The sequence below is a fragment of the Sarcophilus harrisii genome, chromosome X (genome assembly GCF_902635505.1).
Source record: "Sarcophilus harrisii chromosome X, mSarHar1.11, whole genome shotgun sequence".
In the NCBI taxonomy this organism is placed as follows: Eukaryota; Metazoa; Chordata; class Mammalia; order Dasyuromorphia; family Dasyuridae; genus Sarcophilus; species Sarcophilus harrisii.
Genome location: NC_045432.1, coordinates 25,813,968 through 25,834,952, shown reverse-complemented (window position 1 = coordinate 25,834,952; position 20,985 = coordinate 25,813,968). Strand labels below are relative to the sequence as shown.

General features: G+C 44.5%; 1 protein-coding gene across 1 annotated transcript in view; it reads right to left on the bottom strand.

Moving 5' to 3' along the window:
- Positions 1-394: 394 nt before the first annotated feature.
- Positions 395-20,985, bottom strand: part of SLC25A43 (solute carrier family 25 member 43) — a 37,559-nt gene continuing 16,968 nt past the window's right edge. The window contains exons 4-5 of the mRNA XM_031945029.1: positions 2,257-2,391; positions 395-1,186 (exon numbers count right to left, since the gene is read on the bottom strand). Of these exons, the coding sequence (XP_031800889.1) occupies positions 1,007-1,186; positions 2,257-2,391 (315 nt within the window). The 3' untranslated portion in view covers positions 395-1,006. The remainder of the gene's footprint in view (positions 1,187-2,256; positions 2,392-20,985) is intronic.

The following is a 20,985-nucleotide window of genomic DNA, read 5'->3' as shown; positions in this document are numbered from 1 at the left end:
TCTGAAAGGTAAGATTCTATGGCCTTAGCGTAGATCCACTTTATTTTGCTCCTCAAAGGTGATTTCTTCAGCAGCTTGAAGAACCCCAAAGTACTTTTTCTGTTCCAACTTGATGACCTTCTAAGACCGATCTAAGGCACTTTTACTTCCCTTCTTTGCAACAGGGCCGTAGTATAAAATGAATGAGAGTTATTGGAATTGCCAGTCAATTCTTGGCTTTGCTGGGCAAAAGCAAAATTATTAAGGTCAAAGGCACTGGTGAGTCATTTTTATGAATCTGTCCACAGCAGGACAATTTAGAGGTCACCATAAAAATGGATAGGAACATTTTACCTAACAAGCAACTTGGGCTTCCTAAACTTGAAACGAGAGATTTGGAAATCGAGTTTCATCCTTTTTTTTTTCTTCAAAGGATTAGGGCTGGAGCCATGAATTCTTACATTGAGAATGTCTAGACCAAACTAGTCAAACTGGAGCTGTGTTGGTTTGGGTAAATTTTGCAATCACTGCTAGTTGCTACAAGCAGCGAATACTGGGAAGCCAGGCAGAGGGAGTGTGATCTGGTCTACGAATGTACACGCCAACCTATGTTCCGCCTTTCTTTGAAGAACACAGTAAGCCTGTTTCTTTGGGCCTTTGCTTCTCTTTTCGATGGATATGAGTTTTGTTCTTGCTTTGGTAAGCTGATCTTAGAAAGCTCTGAGCTGGGACCGACTGTTCGGTCACATCCCTGGGACGCTAGATATAATTTGTGAGATAGTGATGGAGAACTCCAGGCCCTTTAATCAAAGTAGACCTCCAACTGTGCAGTGGTGCAGTCAGGAATAAGGCCCGAGGCCCACAGATGAGATGGTGAAAGATTCAAGCTTCTCTTTTTTTTTTTTTTTCAGCATGGTGGACAGAAGCAACCTCTTCCAACATCACAAGGTCATAAGGTGGTACATACGTGTATGTTTTTAACACACCTTTTGGCCTTGTACAATTTTACAGAGTGGCTTTTCTGGTCTCAAAATTGTCTGTTTTTGAAAAACTTCTGTAATTCTCGTAATTCTTGTGGCTGCAAACTCTGATCTACGCCTGGGGTAAGCTTAGTGCTCAAAGGGGACACGGTGTAGCCGTTTTGATAAAGGCAGATTCTCTTGCAAAACTCAAAGGTACTAAACATTACTCCAAAATATGGAACTATCTGTAAAAAAAACAAACAAATGAAAACATTAAAAGTGAGGTTAAAATCCTGTTAAAGAACTAAATATTGTAAAATAATGCTTTTCACAACCATAAGCTAATTTATATGTGGCAGTGGAGGCAAATGTAGGAGTTACTCCAACATAATTAGAATATCAGTTCCTTGAGAGCAGGGACTGGTTCATGTTTGTCTCTATATCCCCAGAACCTGGCACACGATAGGTGCTTAAGAAATGTTTGTAGATCGAGTGATAGATTTTGTCTCTTCTTCCCCTACTCCAGGATGTAAGCTCCCTGAGGGCAAGGACTGGTTCATATTTGTCTGTGTATCCCCAGGGCCTAGCATCATGTCCAGTATTTAGTAAGTGCTTAATGAATGCTTATAGACTGGTTGACCTGGGAAAATGACATCATGGGATCTGTCACAGAACGGAAGGGGAGGAGAAAGAAATGATTTGTACTATACCACAGAAAGGAAACCAATGGCAGAAATCCCAGGTCTGTTGCAAATCTGTTAGCAGATGAGTTTCCCCTACAGTGGGTTTTGTTCAATTGACCATTTATTCATCAAGAGAGACTCTGACTTTAAATTTCTCAAATCTCTTGGAGTGCCATCAGGCCCAATAATGGTTCATGCTTGTACAGCACTCTAAGCCTCCAAAGAACTTTGCTCCTAAGAGTCCTGTGGAGGGCAGGAATTTTTAACCCCTTTGTGAGTTAATGAGATGAGAAGACTGAGACTCAACTGATGTTAGGCGACTTTTTTGTTCACTCAACTGGGAAGGATCAGAGCTGGGACTCAAACCTAGGCTTTCTAATTCCTAAACTCTCCACTACTCCATATTATCCAAAATACTTCGTGACTGATGTGGGTATTTTTTCCTTTTGCAAGGCTATAGTCTTTTCCCACAGTCCTCTTCATGCTTCGGGACCACTGCTCTTCCTGGAGAGACTTGAGCACTCAAGGTGAGTGCTTCTATGAAGTCTCATTGTGGGGCCAAAATTTGAAAGTTTGTTAAAGAGGGTAGGGGAGAGAGCCTCGTGAAAACAGGTTGGGGTACCTAATCTCACCTTTAGCAAGTTGGCGGACAGTCCGTTCCAGAGGGCCAACACACCCTGGGCCTTCACTACCTGGTGGAAGCAGGCCACTGCCCCTGAGAAATTGTTGTTTCCACTAGCACAACGAGGGAGGCAGTAACTCTGGGCCTGGGAGGGAGAAGAGGGACAGTTACGAACCATTAAGCAGAGAGGAGAGCTCACCTTGGAACATCTGAACGCTGTATTTGTTGCCAAAATTACACACATGAAAGGACCAACCAGCCACGAGGTTACCTGATACCACAGCACGTAGCAGCAGCATTTGCTGGTCCCCTTGAATTTACCAGGTGATCCATCCCAAAGGGACAAGCAAGATTACTCGCCCCCTTTCCTTTCCCAACACTCCCACACAAGGTAAGGAAGAAAAGCAATGATAAAGTCCTAGAAAGTATGCTTCGGTTTGGAGACCAGTTCAGGAGAGCCAAGAATCCAAACGGAAATTCAGGCCATGGACCCAAAATGGTATCTTTGATTTCCTGCTTCTTTGTTGGCTTGCATTCCCTGAGTCTTTTGCAGCAGATATTCAGGGTACAGGAATCACCCCATTTTATTAAGCATCAGCACGGGAAAGTGAAGTGCAAGCGTCACACAGCTTATCCCAGAAAGATAAAATAGTTCTTACTCTTCCCAGTCCAGTGATTCTAAAGCTCCTAATTTGACTTGCCATGATTCAGAGCCTGCTTCCTACTTCCTGCTTGGCTCCCAGATCATTATCTTGCTTTGGGATATGGTAACCCCAAATCAAATAGTTAGAAGATCACCAATCTAGAACTGGAAAGGATTTCAAAGAGTCAAATACTTTCATTTTACAAATGAAGAAATCAAGGTCGGGCAGAAGTTAATTGCCCATGATCCTCAGGAATTCAATTCAGCAAACATTTATTAAATGCCAACTGTATGCAAAGCACTGTCCTAGGTGCTAGAGAAACAGAACTCCTATGTCTAGTGTATTTCTACTATATCACAATACCCTTCCTCAGCCACAGTTCCTGTCATAATAACTAACAAACTATTCTTTCCTTAAACTGGACAAGCAGAATCTACACAATCAGGCAGGAACTGTATCACGATTTTATGAAACTGGGGTACAATACCAACCGTGACATTTTGTTATCTTTATAACAAAATGTTCCTTGGGTGAGGATGCCATGGAATACACATGGATTATTAATTCTGTAAGATTAGAGTCCACTAGGACGCGGTATTCATTGTATGACTGACATAGAGCAAGTATAACATTGCATCTATGGGGCCATGTGTGCCAAGTTACAAAGAGTGAATTTAGACAGAAATTGCCAAAGGACGATCCATTCAGAACCTGGAGACAACTATTTGGCTCTTGGGTACGTGGGCTTGAGTTTCAAATATTGCACGGATTTGGGCCATTGTCCTAGGACTGCCGATGTCAGTTTCATCTGGACTTCCTATTTGGGTTGTCTTTTCCTAATAGAATGGAAGTCCCTTGAAGACAAGGATTATCTTGATTTTCTATTTTTTATCACCAGCCCTTAGTATAGTGCTCAATCTATATCAGTGCTTAATAAGTGGTTTTTTTTTTTCCATCCATCCATTCAGATCTTGCTGCATTGTGAAGCAGGGGCTAGTGAAAAAAAATTGGATGGGGAATTAGGGACCGAGTTTGAACTCTGGTGTGTGATCTTGGACCAATGACTTCAGTTCTTTAGGTCTCATATCCTGCTCTGAAAAATGGTGAGGGGAAAGAAGGAGTGGCATGGCCCAAACAGTCCACGAGGTTCCTTCCACTTCTGAGGTTCTGGGATTCTATTACCTAACTCCAGGAAAAATCTGATCCCCTCAGGATATTGCAATGGCATTACAAAGGCAGAAGAACAAGGCTGAGAAGCCAGTCAGTCAGCTATTACTGTGATAAAGCAGGGCAAGGATACCCAAATGGAGACAAATGTGTGGTACTTCATTCTTCCTCATGCAGGTCTCAAGGCCTCAATGACTCAGTCCACTTACTGAGTTTACCACAACAAATATAGACACATAGGGACAGGGCCTGGACTGGTGATTTCCTTGTTATAGGAAACTCTCATATGGGGAATTTCCTTCTACCAAAGCAGATCGGAACTTTTTGAGCAATTTAAGGTCTTAGAGAGTCATCAGGAACCCTGAGAAGTTAAATGACTTTACCCAGGATCACATAGTTAATACCTTTCATACACAAAAGTTGAATTTAAATTTTCTTCAGCTCCAAGGCTGGTTTCCTACCTCCTATTCCCTACCACCTCAGGGAAGGAGACATAGTAGGTAAATGTCAGCTCCTTTTAGGTAGGGACTGTTTCATTTTCTTTGTACTGTATCCTCAACACCTAGAACAATACTTAGCACATAGCGTTTAATCAATGTCTGTTGACTTTCTATTTTATTTTTCCCAATTACATGTAAAGACAATTTTAATATCATTAAAAAAAATTTTGAGTTCCAAATTTTTCTCCCTCCCTAAAACAGTAAGCAATTTGATATAGGTTATATATGTACAATGATGTAAAATGTATTTGCATATAAAGAAGAAACAGACCAAAAGGAAAAACTCACTAAAAAAATAAAGTGAAAATAGTATGCTTCGGTCTGCATTCAGACTCTTTTCAGACTCCCTCTGGATATGGATAACATTTTCCAACAGGGGTCCTTTGGAATTGTCTTGAATCATTATGTTGCCGAGAAGAACTAAGTCATAGTTGATCATTAAACATGCTGCTGTTGCTGTTTACAATGTTCTCCTGGTTCTGCTCATTTCACTTTGTATCAGTTCATGAAATTTTTCTAGGTTCTCTGAAACACCAAAAGAGGGCATTCCCCTCTCACACACAGAACACAAAAATAGGATTCTTTACAAAACTGGGAATTTGCCTTTTTACAAAGAAATTTATACTAGATTCTACATATTACTTTCTTTTTTTTTTTCATTTTCTCACTTAAATTTTTTAAATTTTATTTAATTATTTTTTTCTTTTCTTTTCTTTTTTTAAATTTAATAGCCTTTTATTTACAGGTTATATGTATGGGTAACTTTACAGCATTAACAATTGCCAAACCTCTTGTTCCAATTTTTCACCTCTTACCCCCCACCCTCTCCCCCAGATGGCAGGATGACCAGTAGATGTACATATTACTTTCAAAACTGTCCTGTTTGTGCTTTCTGAACATCTTTCTTCTGTACATTTTAAAGAATGTTGTATTAGCCTTCTTTTTTCTGGCATCACAACTGGTAGTTCCTTTCTCTCCACCCTGACCATATTCCTCTCCCCATTTAAAAACTAAGAGAAAAAAACACTTCTAATGCATCAGTATTGTTTCTGCACCTTATGTTTACATATTGTCTGTGAGGAGGTGGGTAACATACTTAATCACTGGTTCTGCAAAGACATGGTTGGGCAGTGTATTGATCACAGTTCTTAATTCAAAGTTGTGTATATTTACAACACTAATGGCCTTGTAGAGATTGTTCTCCTGGTTCTGCTCACCTCACTCTGTGTCAATTCAATCTACTCAGGAGTCTTTCAAATCATTTCTTTCATAATTTCTTATATTCACTTATATTCATATGCCAATTTTTTCCAGCCCATTCTCCAAACTTTTTTTTTTTTTTACATATTTGAATACTCATTTTCTCATAGGCCTCAATTATGAGAAACAGCAAGTTTCATTCCCTTTTTCTTCTTTTCTACTCTAGTATATTCCTCCTTTTATCCTTTCTGCTCTCTTCAAACTCTCAGAACAGAACAAATCTCTTCCTCCCTTGCCACCCTATCACTAGGACCTCTGTTTTTCTTAATTCCCTCAATACCTATACATGTTTCTTCTGTTGTTTCAGTCATTTTTCATTTGGACCTGATTCTCTGTGACCCCATTTGGGGTTTGCTTGGCAAAAATACTGGAGTGGTTTGCAATTTTCTTCTTTAGCTCATTTGACAGAATTGAGGCAAACAGGGTTAAGTGACTTGCTTAGGGTCACACAGCTAGTAAGTGTCTAAGGCTGGATTTGAACTCAGTAGAAGGAGTCCGCTTCTGAGCCCATAGCACCATTTAGCTTCAATAGCACTACATTATCAGACTGCTCCTTCCAATTGCTCTATTCCATCAAAAAATCATTTTTTCTCCTATTAGGATTACACTCAGCTTTTCAGGGCAAGTTATTCTTGATTGTGAGCCTATCTCTTTTGCTTTTTGGAATATTGCATTCCAAGATCGCTTGTTTAGAATAGAAGCTGCCAGGTCTTGTGTGATTCTGGCTGTAGTTCCTCGGTACTTGAATTGCTACTTTCTGGACGTTTGTTGCATTTTTGTTTGATGTGGGGATTCTGGATTTGGGCTATTCCTGGGACTAATATTCCTGGGACTTTCCCTTTCAGGAGGCAATTGGTGGATTCTTTCTATCTTTGACCTTTTGTTCTAATTGATCTGAGTGGTCTTTATTATTTCTTAAAATATAGTTTAGATCAGTTATTCTTAAATTATCTCCCTCTGACTTGTTTTTGAGGTTAGCTGGGGTTTTTTTTTAAGAGATTAGTTGTTTTCACTACCAGATTACATTTTCTACTATTTGATCTTTTTTTTACTTCATTCTAAAATTTCTCACTGTTTCATGGAGTCATTGATTTCTGTTTGGTCTAATTTAATTCTCAGGGAGTCTATTTCTTGGGTAAGATTTAACATTTTCTTTCTTTTTTAAAATTTGATATTTTTCTTTATTATTATTATTTTATATATTATTCATTTATATTTATATAAATATGGCTATTTATATATTATATATTTTTTATTATTAAAATATATCTATTTTAAGCTATTCAATTCTTTCCTCAAGCATTTTTATTTCATTTTTTAAAATCTCTCACTTTATTTCTTTTATGTATTTAATGGGGTTAAAGAAAATTTCCTTTGTGTTTCTACTGACAGATTTGCAATAATTTTTGATACCATCGGTGTTTTCTTTGATTTACTCATCTCTCCAACCGTAGTTCTTGAGTTGGGACTTTGTGCTGGGGCCAGTCTCTACCATCTGCACTTTTGGATGGGGTGAACAGATCTTGGTCTTGTTGTGGGTCTCCTAGGTTCTTGACTGAACCTTTGTCTCGGGTCTTTGAGGTTCAGAGAGCTTGATCTATATGGCTAGTTGTTATTCATTTCTGGCCCTTTCTTGGAAAAGCCTTCCACTCCTACCATCTCCAGACTCAGGGTTCGACACATCTTGTTGATCTGGCTGGCAATTCATTTGCTGGAGGACCCCCTATTCCTATCGTCTATGGCCTCCTAGCAATTTTTGGTGCAATTTAGGGACGGAAAAACTAATTTACTGTAGCTTCTTCCTGTATTTCTTGATCATTATTTGGGCTGCTGTGAACATTAGGGTTTCTTGGAGGCGCGGAATCTGCAACATCTCCCTCTCAGTCAAGTACTCATCTTACCCAAAAGCCTCATGGGGGAGGGCAAATCTTGAAGACAAGGCATCCTCTAGAATGGTAGCATCATATAGCATAGTGACATTAAATACAAATAGAAACAGATCCCTGTGGGCTGAATACTAAATTAGAAAATCACAAAATAACCTATGTCATATTTTATGTTTATTCATTTTGTGAAATATTTTCCAATTATTTTTGAAACTGGTTTGGGCCACATGTTTACTGGGATCTGCTGGCATTTCAGTTTTAGTTTTTTGCTGGACCTGAACTCGGGAAGACCTGAGTTTGAAGCTTGTCCAAGCTATTAGCTGTATGACCTTGGACAAGTCACTTCCCTTTTCTGAGCCTCGATTTCCCCCTCTGTAAAATGCATGGACTCTGAGATTCCTCCCAGACCTAGTTCTAGAATCCTTCCCCCAGGCCTCAATTTCCCCCTCTGTAAAATGAAAAGAATAAAATTGATAATCTCTAAGGTCTCTTTTAGCTCTAGGATTCCTTGGTCCTATTGGTTACCCATGGTTCAGATGCAGTCTGATTAGGCACATCTCAACAGCTCCCACGTTCTACCACAGCTCCTTATAGGACTGTGAGACAAAGAACACAATAATCTGTGAAGTGAAAATGCATCTCCTACAGAGGGCAATGGAAAGGCTTGCGTGTGTGTGTGTGTGTGTGTGTGTGTGTGTGTGTGTGAGAAAGAGAGAGAGAGAGAGAGAGAGAGAGAGAGAGAGAGAGAGAGATACAGAGAGCAGAGACAGAGTCAGAGAGAGACAGAGAGAAACAGAAAGGGGGAAGAGAAGGAGAGGGAGAGGGAGAGAAAAAAGAAAGAGAAACTTCATACCCTCATTTTATAGAAGGGGAAATTGATGACCAGGCAAGGGAAGTGATGTGTCCAAGGTCACACAGCTGAAACTTATAAGCTATGAGACCTCTGAAGGAAAACATAGCAGAAGAAAAGTAGATGACATATATGGCAAGGGACAATGGGTTAGTGGCCAGAATCGTCCACTCATACTCTCTATATGTCAAGGGAAAGTGAGGAAGGGGAAGCGGAGCCAAGATGGCAGAGTGAAGGCAGGACAATGTGAAGAAGGCCCCCTGCATGTTGAACAAATGTTTCAATATTTGCAGACAAGAGTTGTATAAAGGGGCAGTCCTGGATGACCTGCAGCCTGCGTCTTTGGAGGGAACTTGGGATGCGGGAGAACACGGCTTCACCGAATGTCTGACCGGTGAGTACGGACAGATGCACATGAAGAATTAAAGCTTTTCACTTGCAGGCAAATTTCCTAAAATTAGGCCCCCAAGACCAGCCCCCCTTACTAGCTGGGAGTAAAGGTGCCTTTCCCATGTCACGTGAAGCACACGGCCCCTGCTTTTTTTGTTGTTGTTGGCTCCAATTAGGCCCCAAAGAATTGTCTTGTTCTCAGCTGGCAAAAACATGTCTTGGATTGGGGCTGTTCGTAGTGAGTTGCTCTAAGGGAGCAGCTTTCCTCATCAGGGGAGGCTCTTCCACCAACTGCGTGCTGCGCTTTCCAGAATTAGTCACACTCCAACAGCATCTAGGAGCGGCAAGGGGCCCCTGCACCCCATACAACTCCTGCTCGGGGACTGGGAGGGTTGGGATGGAAAGGGACCCTGGGTCATGTTCCACAGGCTCAACAACCATTGAATGCCAGCTTGGAGCTGGGCAGTGGGAGAGAGGAAAAGAGACTGAAGGTTTCATCCCTCCCCTCAGGGAACCCAGCATCCAACAAAGCAAGGCAGTGTGGTGGATTAGAAAGACCCGGATTCAAATCCCAACACTGACACATATTGGCTGTGGGACTATGGCGAGTCGCTTAGCCGCCTGGATCTTTAGTTTTTTCATCTGTAAAATGGAGATGATACTTGTGCTATCTGCCTCAGAGGGATGCTGTGAGGAAATCACTCAGAGTACACCAGCGATGTGGCAGTACAAAACAGGATCAGAGCATTAATACAGAGGGATTCAAAAGGAGAGACAGAAAGATTCTTTCCAACCAGGGAGTGGGAAGCACTCGATAGCAATATATAGTGTAACAGAGCTAATATTTTCATAGTGCCTTAACATTTGCAAACTACTTTATGTATATTATTTCATTTGGCTTTCACAACAGGCCTGGGACAGATGAAGAAACTGAGGCAAGCAGAGTTAAGTGACTTCCCCAAAGTAAAACAGGTTCATACCCAAGTCTTTGTGAGTCCAAACCAAGAACTTTTACCAGGGAGAAGGGACTTCCCAAGGTCACACACCAGATTCTAGCCTCAGAAGCCAGGTAGTTCATTTTATAGGAGGAAACCGAGGTCAAATGACCGTCAGCTCCAGAAGCCCCACTGGCCAGCCCGTTGGGACACTATCATGGATGTCAGCGGCCCGACAACCAGTCGATTCCATTAGCTCCCAACACAGCAATTCCCCAGGAAAAAGGGCCCTTGCTGCCACTTGCGTCTTTTCAGGCCATGGGTAACCTAGGTCCTGATAAGACTCGTCGCCACCAATCCCATCCCAGCCCGAACGAACTCTGTCATGTGCCCCTATGGCTACTCAACGATCTCAGAGTCCAAGTTGAGTGCCCACTTTCCTGCAAAGGAACTAAAAAAGTTTGGGTGTTTTCTTTCTGTCTCACATTTCGATATGGAGTTTCCAACTTTCTTTCTTCAGCGGGATGTTAACGAGTTAGGGTCACTGTAGACCTTGTTCCTTAAACATCCCTATCTCTGAGTAACGCAACTGAAGAACATGGTACTGGCTCACTAGCCTCCCCCCCCCCCCCCCCCCCCCCCCCCGCTTTAGGCGCCAATGAAGGGTCCAGATCTGCCTTTCCTAGTGCCAAAGATTCGATGGCGGCTGACGCTACTAGGGCCCACAATACACCGAGAAGGTCACATGCATGGTAGAAAGGGCAGATGGCTTTGCACTGCCCCAGAATGGGAGGCTCCGACCCATTCCCAGTGGTGGGACTTTTTTCAAGGGGTTGGCAGAAGTAACTCTAATTGGGCATCCTATGGTCCAAATGTTTCTTCCAGCTCCTTCCACCAGCAACCCTGCTGCCAGCCTAGCCTCTCCTGGCCATTATATCCAGGGAAGCAACTCTTGTGGAAAAGGGGTGCCTTCTCCCTTCTGGCCGTGGCCTCTGAGGGCCCCTCGCTCCCTCCCAGGGTTGGGTCCAATGTGACTTCTGCAAAAAGGCCCGCCTTCGTTCACTCCCTTGGTTGTTCCTAGCTGCGCAATCACTTTGTACTGTTCTGTATTTATTCGAATATAGTTCCCCTAGAACATAAACTTGTTGCAAGCAGAGACTATTTTGGTTTTTGTCTTAATGTGCCCAGGGCCCCGCAGCGCCTGGCACAGAGCAGGTGCTTCATAAAATGCCTACTGATTGACTGAATGCCAGGGTCCTAGCCTGTAAAGCATGAGATGGGTAGAGGCGAGCCCCCACTGGGTTACTGTTTGAACTCTGATTGGCTCAAAGTGAATGTAAATAGCAATGGTTTTGGGTTTTGCTGGGAAGCCCTGAGGATCTTCCCATCCCAGACTGGTTTTATTGGGAGGACTGAGGAAAAGAGGCCATTCTCTGCCTCCTTTCTTACCCAGCAGGGCCATTTCTAGTCGTCCTGATCTCTCTCTGGCCACTGGACCCAGATGGCTCTGGAGGGGAAGTTGAGGCAGTGACCTTGCCCAGTCCTCCCTCACTTAAATCCAGTTCTCTTGCCCGGCACGCCATCACCTCCCTCATGTCATGATCCCCTTCGGAGAAACAAAGAGCAAACAACAACTGATGGAGTGAAATGATTTCCCCTTGTTGAACTGAGTTTTGCTGGGAAAAGAGACAGAACTGCAGGCACTCATATACACACAGTGACCAAGACCAGATGACTGTACCTCCCTCCTGGACTTCTGGCAGGTCTCCTCTGCCTCTACTCCACTGCCAGTGAGCTTCCTCAAGTACTAATGTGACCTCCCTACTCAATCAACTCCAGTGGCTCCCCATTACCTCTAGGACCAAATATCAACTCCTCTGTTTAGCTTTGAAAAGCCTGGCCCCAAACTACCTTCCCAGCTTCCCTAGACATTAGTTCCCTGACCCCAAGACATACGCTAGGCTCCAGTCAGGCGGACCTTTTCTGTTTCTTACACTCCCATCTCCATGCTTTCCTATGTCCTGGGAATTCTGGGAATATCAAGACAAAAACGAGAGCTTTCCAGCACTAATTCTATGATCATCGGGCTGTAGGGAGGGAGGAGCAGCTCGGCAGCAAAGGAGAGCCAGCCTGGAGCATCGCGTATTTAGTTATTTCTCTTTTCTCGAAAGGCACACTTGCCTTGCTGATGAACAGACATCTTCTATGTGGCTCCGACTGTCCCGGAGTCACTGAGCCCGGCCCCACATCCCCTGGGAATACCTCTCCTGGGAAAGTATTTTCCCTTTCTTCCACAATGAAAATGCTTCTCTGCACATGAAGGGAAGCCTGGACTTCCTTTTAGACACTCAGCATTGGGTTCAAGGTTGCCCTGGTTCTCTATTACCCTGATAGTCTTTCAGAGCAGTGGTGTTCAAATGTCAGGCCCCAGTTGTACCCAGGGTTGCGCTCTGTCTTTGTCTGTCTCTGTCCATGTCTCTGTCTCTCTCTCTGTCTTTATCTCTCTTTCTGTCTCTCTATGTCTATCTGTTTCTCTGTCTCTCTGTCTGTCTCTGTTTCTCTCTCTCTGTCTCTCTGTGTGTCTGTCTCTGTCTCTATCTCTGTATTTCTGTGTCTCTGTCTCTGTTTCTATCTCTGTCTGTCTCTGTATCTCTTTTTGTCTTTCTCTGTCTCTGTCTCTCTCTTTCTCCCTCTCTGTCTTGAGCACAGGGCCACATGACCGGTTTGAAAAACATTCTCTAGGCTCCAAGGAGGCAAGACAGCATCAAATGCACCATTTGAAGCCACAGTTTCACTGCCACTTACAGAACAGAAGCTCCTTGATGTCAAATCTGAACAAGAGGAGGGAACCTGGATAATGAGGCAAGATTTCCCCCCCATCCCAAGGAATTATGGGAGCCTTTTGTAGAAGTTAGACTAGGCATTATAAAAGGCCACTGACTCGAAGAGGGACCACATTAGTGTTGTTTCTGTGGCGCTTGTTGCTTATGTCTTGCTCAACGATCGTGTTGCTTACCGGGAGCTCAAACGTGAACGGAGGCGAAAATAGCGGCAAGAAAACGAAGATGCCACAGATGCTAAATTCCGTTTCCGAGCCGTGAGCGTTTGTGCAGCTGGGCCTCTCCTTGGCGAAGCTCATTTGCTGTACTAACTAGAGCCAAGTGGCCAACGTGAAAGGCTGAATTTACATCTGCAGACTGTTTGACTTGGTCATCTATCAATGTGATCAATAGCCATTGCTGTTTTCACTGCTGAAAAGAATGAGAATGATTCAGCTGGGAAAAGCCATTCCATTTGCTCCAAGCCCAGGGTTTTACTTGGGGTTTGTGTGAAAAGAAAATGTATTGACCCACTTCTTTTTAAAGAAAGAAAAATAGTCTTTGGCCGCCCTGACGTTTTGAGCTGAGCTGAAAAGTGGGGGCTCTGTTTAACCTACCCTGGCGAACACGCTTCCAAATTGGAACCTGCTCTCATTCATTGGCCGGTCCTCCCCTGCAGGAGCTCTGGCAGACCAGGAAGGTCGTTTCCCCCTCCGCTCCACTCCCGGCTTGTGCTGGCCCCGGGTTTCGGGGTGCTGAAAGGCAGCCGCTTGCGGTTCTGCGCTCCTCCTCCCGTCCAGGGGGCCCCAGCCCGAAGCCGCCAACACAGGCTTCTACTGTGTGCTTGCCAAGCCAGCCAGGGCTTCCCAGAACGGGCGGGCACACTGTTCTAACTTGAGTTATATAGGTCTTTTTAACTATTTGCTATCCAAAAACGGGCCCCTGCTTGCAGAAGGATTTTATTTCCCAAGTCTGCCAGCACTTAGATGGCAGTGCCCATGAGTCAGGCTTCCTTTCACCTGTATTCTCTGGAACGCCACGTGGCACCTCACCTCCAGAGACAAGAGAATTCGGGTTGGATCCCACCTGGGACGCTCACTATCTGTGTGACTTGACCGTGTGACTGCTCTGCCTCTCCAACCCCAGATTTCTCCTCTGTTAAGCAACGGGATGAGATTAAACACCCTCTGAGGTCCCTTTTGGTTCTATATTATATATCTGTGTCACCTTGGAGAAGTTCCTTTCCCTCCTTGAGGCCTCAGTTGCCCCCTCAGTAACAAGAAGAGCTTGGATTCAATGGCCTCTGGGGGCCCTGCCAGCTCTAGGCTTAGATGCCTATGGGTGATCTCACATAAATCACTTCAACTCTCTGGCCCTCAGTTTCCCCCTCAGTAACAGGAGGGGGTTGGACTCCGTGGCCTCGGAGGCTCAGAGGCCCCGTCAACTCCAGACGGAGGCTTCTACGAACTTTCGGTCCGTTGCTCCTTTCCTCCCCCTCCCCCCCCATGTACTTTCCATTTCTGTGGTTAGCTCGGCAGGAGCCGTCCCGTTGGCTAGTCTGGGCTCTGAGAGTAGGAGATGACAGACGTCACGGTAGCTTGCCAGTCATAACATTTTTACGAGATAAATGGAGTGCAACTGGCCAATCTGAGTCTCCGTGTTCTCTGACTGCAACCAGTCTGTAATGGCGCTAAAAAAAGCACAAATGTGCACAAACAAGTCTACTGTGCTATGGTAGACTGTGCTAAGTGACCCAAGAAAGGCTGCTTTTATGGGAATTCCAAGAAGGGCCGGCGGGGAAGAGACAGGGGTATTCCAGGAAGGCTTCCTGGAGTAAGAAATGGTTACAGTTGGTAGAATTTCACTAAGCTAAGACAGGGAATATTCTAAGAAGGGGGATCAGATTGAGCAAAGGCACTAAGGTGGGCAAATCGGAGGCGTGTGGGGGGAAGAGGGAACACCCTCTTATACCTAGAGCACAGAATGTTGAACTGACAGAAGAAAAGAGTTCAAATGTAAGCCTTGTCATGGTGGGTTGACTTCTCTTGACCTCCGTCTGCTCATCTGTAAAGTGGGTACAATAACACTTGCCTTGCTGATGTCAAGTCAGTCTACTATGTCCAAAGCTCTCCACTAAGTTTTGGACAAATAAAAAAGGCAAAAGATAGTTCTAACTCTTAAAAAGCTCACAATCTGTAGGGAGAGCGGAGCTATAGACAGAAAAATTGGAGGTTGTGTAGGAAGAAAGGGACTGAGATTAATGAAGCACCTGAAGAAAGTGGGATTCTGGTTGAGGCTTAAGGAAGCAGAGAAGTGAAGATGAGGAAAGAGAGTTCCAAGCACGGGGGCCAACCAAAACAAATGCCCAGAGTCACGAAATGGAGAATGTTGTATGAAGAAGAACAAGGAGCCCAGTGTCCCTGGATGTCCAAGTACATGGAGGGAAGGAAGGTGGGAGAAGGCCTGGAAGGTCAAAGGTTATGAGGACTTTGTGGGCTACATAGAAGATCTGACCTTTATTTTGAAAGTGAGTGAGCCACGAGTTTATTGAAGGCAAAGAGAATGACATGGTCACATCGGAGAGTTAGAAGCTCAATTTGATGGCTGAGTGAAGGGTGGAGGAGAGTAGGGAGAGACTTGAGGAAAGCATCTCTCTCCTCCCCACCATCCCCCAGCAGACTATCGCAATAGATGGGGTCAGAGGTGATGGGCGTCTGTACCAGAGCGGGGACAATGTCAGAGGACAAAAAGGGGTATATTTGAGAGATGTTGGGGAGGTAAAAAAAGTCAGGAATTGACAAGTGAAGGACTACACAGGGAACCAAGGCTAACGATTGGGTTTCCAGCCTGAGTAACTGAAAGGCCCTCTGCAGTAATGAGGAAGGTGGGAAGAGGCAAGGATCTGGGAGGAAGATACTGTGAAGGGGCTGCTGGGAGAATCAAATACAGGACTTTGGAAACTAGGGACATGATCTATGAAAAGTGGCCAAGTAAGCGCCATCTTGCATTGGAGAGGGATTTTCCTGCTTTTCTGAGATTGTCACATGGCAATGAATTCACAGGTTTGTTCCCCAAAACTCTAAGGGAAAAAAATCTAACTTTGGCCTAGCAGACAAAAAAAAGAAGAAAACTTTTTAACCTTAATTGCTGAAAAGGTGACAATCTTATAATCAATGCTCACTACCTGGATGAATAAATGAATGAACGGATACCCTTCAGTAGCCTAATAAAGTCACTGCATGGATCTTGTTCTTTATGGGACTGGGAAAGGAAGAGACTGGTTTCAAATCCTGCCTTAGACACCAGCTATGTGACCCTGGACGGGCCTCTTCCCCTCCCTGGGCCTCAGTTTTCCCCTCTGTAAAATGAGAAGGTTGGACTTGAGCCACACATCTGAGCTTGAGATCTAGGATTGTCTGATCCTCTGACTCTTCCAGCTCCTTTCCAGCTTTTGTAGATCTAGACCCTGGCTGGGTCACTACCACTCCCCTGAGCCTCAGTTTTCTCCTCTGGACTAGATGGCTTCAAAGATACCTTCCAGTTCTAGATCTAGGATCCAAAACGTGTGGCCTTGGACCTCAGTTTCCTCCTTTGTTGTAAAACGTCAGGAATTGAACCGTATCTAAGGCTGTTGAGCTTTCTGTCAGCTTGAAATCTGGGATCCTGATCCTCTTAATCTGGTCAATCACGCAGTAGAGCGACAAAGGAATGGAAGGCGGGGAAACCAGCTTCATATAGTCAGGTTCCACACGGCAGAGCCCGGGGTGTGGTGGATGCAAGAGGGTTCTAAATGTGGGTAACTGGGACCGTGGCGCTGCTATTAACAGAATTAGGAAAGTCAATCAGTCAGTGATCATTCATTAAGTGCTTACTGCCAGCAAGCACTGGGGCTCCAAACATAAAGCCTCTGGAGCTGATCTTAAGAACCTCAAGATAAGGAAGGAGTTGTAGTGCAAGTACTACAGTCACCTGAGTGACGTTCAACAGGAAGTCACAGAGAGTGGAGAGAAGCTCCAAGGCTGGCAAAAAAAGACCGAGGAAGACCTTGCCTTTACAAAGCATGACGGTCAAGGGTGGGGCAGGCCGAGCCCTCTGAGACGATGAGAACTGAGACTGATGTAGGATCTAGAGGGAGAGGGGCAGGCTGGGAACGAGGCCGCGATCCCATCACCCGTTCGCCAGGGCGTTCGGGCCAGCACGTCTAGGTGCCTCCTCATCTGTAAACGAGGGAGAAGAGTCCCTCCCCTATGTACCTCATGGGATTTTGGCAAGGCTAAAAATGAGACAGTGTGTGAGAAGTATTTTGTAGATGGCAAGACACTATACCCCAAAGAGAGGGATTATTATTCCTTCAGCAAGATGAGCCAGGAGCCGCATCCAGTCTACACTGGGCCAGGCCGGGCATCCCCATTCACAACACACTAGGCCCTTTGTTCACTTCTGATTCACAAAGAATTGGCTTTGTATCCAGTCAGTGGCACCCCTTGGACCACTGCCTTCAGGCCTTGGGTTTTTGTCCTCAGTTCAAACACTGGAGTTTGACTGCATTTAGCCAGTGAATCTTAATGCAAGCAGGCAGTGTGGTATAATGGATAGGGCACTGGGCTTGCAGCCGGGAAGGCCTAGATTCAAATCTGACCTCAGATACTTACTATGTGAGTGTGAGCAAGTCACTTAAAAAAAAAAAAGTCTGCCTCAGTTTCCCCATTTGTAAAATGGGGGGCTTCTAACCCCAGATCTCAGATCGTCTACAACAGTGAAGCGATGAGATGCTGTGCGTTTCGCTTCCATTGTACGAAACTCCGTGACCTAATACGGGTGACCACAGCTGATCTTAGACAAGCCAAGAGCAAGCCAAGTCTGGCCCTAGCACATTGCAGCCACTGTTTTCAACACCTCTCACTGCCTCCCATGATTCTTAGCACTCTGTGACCGAGTGCCAACTCCCAGGAATACCTACTTTGACATTCTACTGGGGCCAGGATAGTGTTTTAGAACCTCTATTAACCCCCTTTGGGCTTCCCTCTCCCCACAAAAAAAATTCCCCGGCCCCCCACTAACCAGTCCTGTATCTTAACCCCAAGATTTAAAGCTGGAAAGGAAGGCAGAGGCCATTGATTACAACCTTTGATTAACAGATGAGGGAAAGGGAGGTAAAGCAGTTTGCCAAGGTCACACAGCTAGGCTGAGAGGCAGCGTGACTTAATGGATAGGGCACTTGACCGGGAGTCCCAGGGACCTGAGTTCAAATCCTAGCTCAGACACTTATTAGCTATGTGACCCTGGGAAAAGCAACTTCTCTCAGTTTTCTCCTTTGTAAAATGTGGAGATGAGGTGAAATGGCTTCTGAGGTCCCTTGTAGCTTTAGATCCAGTGTGTGACCCTAGGCAAGTCACTTCTGTGCCTCAGTTTCATCAAATGAGGAGGACGAATCAGACCCCCTTCTCAATTCTAAATCTAGAATCCTGTGAATTTAGGCCTTCCTGATTCCACTATCTCAAAGCCGCCTCTTTGAACTCTGATTCCCACCAGGGGTCAATTGGTTCTCTGAGGGGTTAAATGTTTTGATTTGACATGCCCTTTAATAGAGGGATCCCAGGCACTGGCGGGAGGCCCATGAGAGGTTGGTTTTGATTGGTGGAGGAATTTTCAGGGAGCCTCATACCACACCATTCAGGTGATGCTTCTTCCTCCTCCTCTTCCTCCTCCTTTCTCCCTGGGGCCCACCCTGAGCAACTACAGTGTATAGAGCAGGCTTCCCCAGCTTCCGGAGCGGCTGCCAAAAGCAGGAGCACACGCATGCGCCCTCTGAAGCTCGGCTCTCCAGCAGAGGCTGCTGGGGAGGGGCTGAGAGGAAGACAAAGGGAAGCTTGGGATCACAAAAGCAAGGCCCAGGGTTATTGTCCTGAGAGCTGGGAAGCTCTCCAGCTGGGTTTGGTGTGACCTGGGCCAGCTTTCCTCTTCCCTCCCTTTCTGCGGCTGCTTAAAGACCATGTATGGAAACAGAAATGGCCTGAGGCCCGGGCGAAGATGGAGGGAATTCCCATTACAGAAGATACCCCAGACACTTAGTGCTTCACAATCAAGATGGAGGCTCTCTTCAAAGTCAACGGGAACCAGACTTTGAAGGGCAGTCCCTGCCCCTCTCCTGGATTATGTGCTCTGAAAACTGCACACCCTAAAAAACCGACCGAATAACATTGTCCCAGAGCAGAACACTAGGTGCAGCACACAGGATCCAAAGCTTGAAAGGACTTTAGAGGCTATACAATGCAGCAGGATAAACTGAGGCCCAGGGAGGAGAAATGACTTGCTAGGGTTAGCACAGATCTAGAGCCGAAAGGATGTTCAGAGTTCCTCTAGTCCACCTCCCTTCATTTTACAGCGGAATAAACTGAGGCTCAGGGAGCTGAAATGACTTGCTCAATGTCACACAGGTGGTAAGTGGCAGAGGTGGGACTTGGACTCAGGGCCTGCGATTCCCACTGAACCACAATTCTTTTTAAGCTCTTTTTTTAGAGCCAAAAGACTTACACAGAGTTCACACAACCTTCCACACAGCTGGGGGAGAGCTCAGAGAAAACCCTGTTTTTTTACAGCTAAGGAAACTGTGGCCCCAAAAAGACAAGGTCACACAGGCGGCGACAGGAGAACCAAGTTTCTTTTTCCTAGAAAGGATCCAAAACTCTCTTTCCTCCTCGCCCTCTCCTCCGCTGAAAGCTCAAACAGGTTATGTGAGATTTGGCACATAATACGTGTTTCATAAAAGCTTGTTGGTTTATTGGATAGTTAGAGGGCCCATCCCAAGGGGAGATCTTTCTAGAAAATCACATTTCAACCACATGACTGCTTATGCATTTACATCAGTGCCACCTAGTGACCAGAAAGAGTAATGCTTCACTCGAATTTAAAAACACTTTTTCTCTTCAAAATGGTTCTTCTCATAGGCTCATAGATTTCAAATTTTTGTTCTGAAATGATTTGACAAGTCCTTACTTGGATATGTATTATATATATACTTGATGAAATGTGGGTTCTCTGAGAATACAGCAGGTGATTAATTAGTGTTGACTTATTAGTGTATTTGAATTGGAAAAATTACTTTCCAAGGTCCCACAGATAGTGATAAGGGCCTAGATTTGACTCCAAACCTTAAGCTGCTACACAATGCCTTAAATTCACTAACCACAGAGAACAAGGCCTTGACTAAAGTTCTAAGAATATACCGTTTGTACAGAAGACATTTCCATTTATTGTAATAAAAACCATTTTTTTCTGGACTGGGAACTCCTTCCATCAAGGCAGGTTGGCACTTTTTCTGCTGCTTCTGGTCTCGGTGGCCTAGAGCAGATGCATCAAACTCACGGCCTCCGCACACCCCCAAGGGCGTCCAGAACCAGATTAAAATGTAACTGGGAAATATTTAACCAAATAAATAAAAATAGAAGTAAGCATAATGTTCACATGTCATCTTCTAAGTCAATAGGTGCTCCAAAGGGATCCTTAGGTACAGCTCAGTGACACTTGTTTCTATTTGAGTTGGACTCCACTGGCCTAGGGCACTATAAGGTTAAGTGACTTGTACAAGGTCATAGGGCAATATTTTTCAGAATTGGGATTTGAATCCAGGTCTTCCCAATTTCTGGCCAGCTCTTTGTCCACTACACCAAGATGCCTTGTTAAGAAGCAATCACAGGACCTATTTTGTTGGTATTCATATTCAATGAGGTGGGTACAGTGGAATTCTCCCTTGGACTGGAATGGGGAGATTTAAAGCATTCTCATAATTTGGCATTTATTTGAATCTTTCTGTTTAGAGGTCTTTGTGTTGTTTACATTCTTTAAAAAAACTTCCCCCCAGGAGTGAGGAAATACTACTAATAATAGTAATAGTTATAATAGCTAGCATTATATAGGAGCTTTAGGCTTATAAAGCCTTTTATAAATATTCTTTCATTTTATTCTCACAACAGCTCTGAGAGTTAAGTGTTATTACTATCCCCATTTTACAGATGAGGAAAGTTAGGCAAACCGAGAATAAGGGACTTGCTCAAGGTCAACACAGTTATTAAGTGTCTGAGGCAAGATCTGAACTCAGATCTCCTTTATTGCACGGTACCGCCTGGAACTTTATTCCAATTATAGGACAGTGTATCTAAATAATGGTAGTAACCCAGGGGTTGCAAAGACTTACTTTTTTGGGGGGGAAATGGCTAAATAAATTGTGATCCATGATTGTAATCAGCTACTGTTGTGCTCTTAAAACCAATGACTATAAAAAATAGAGA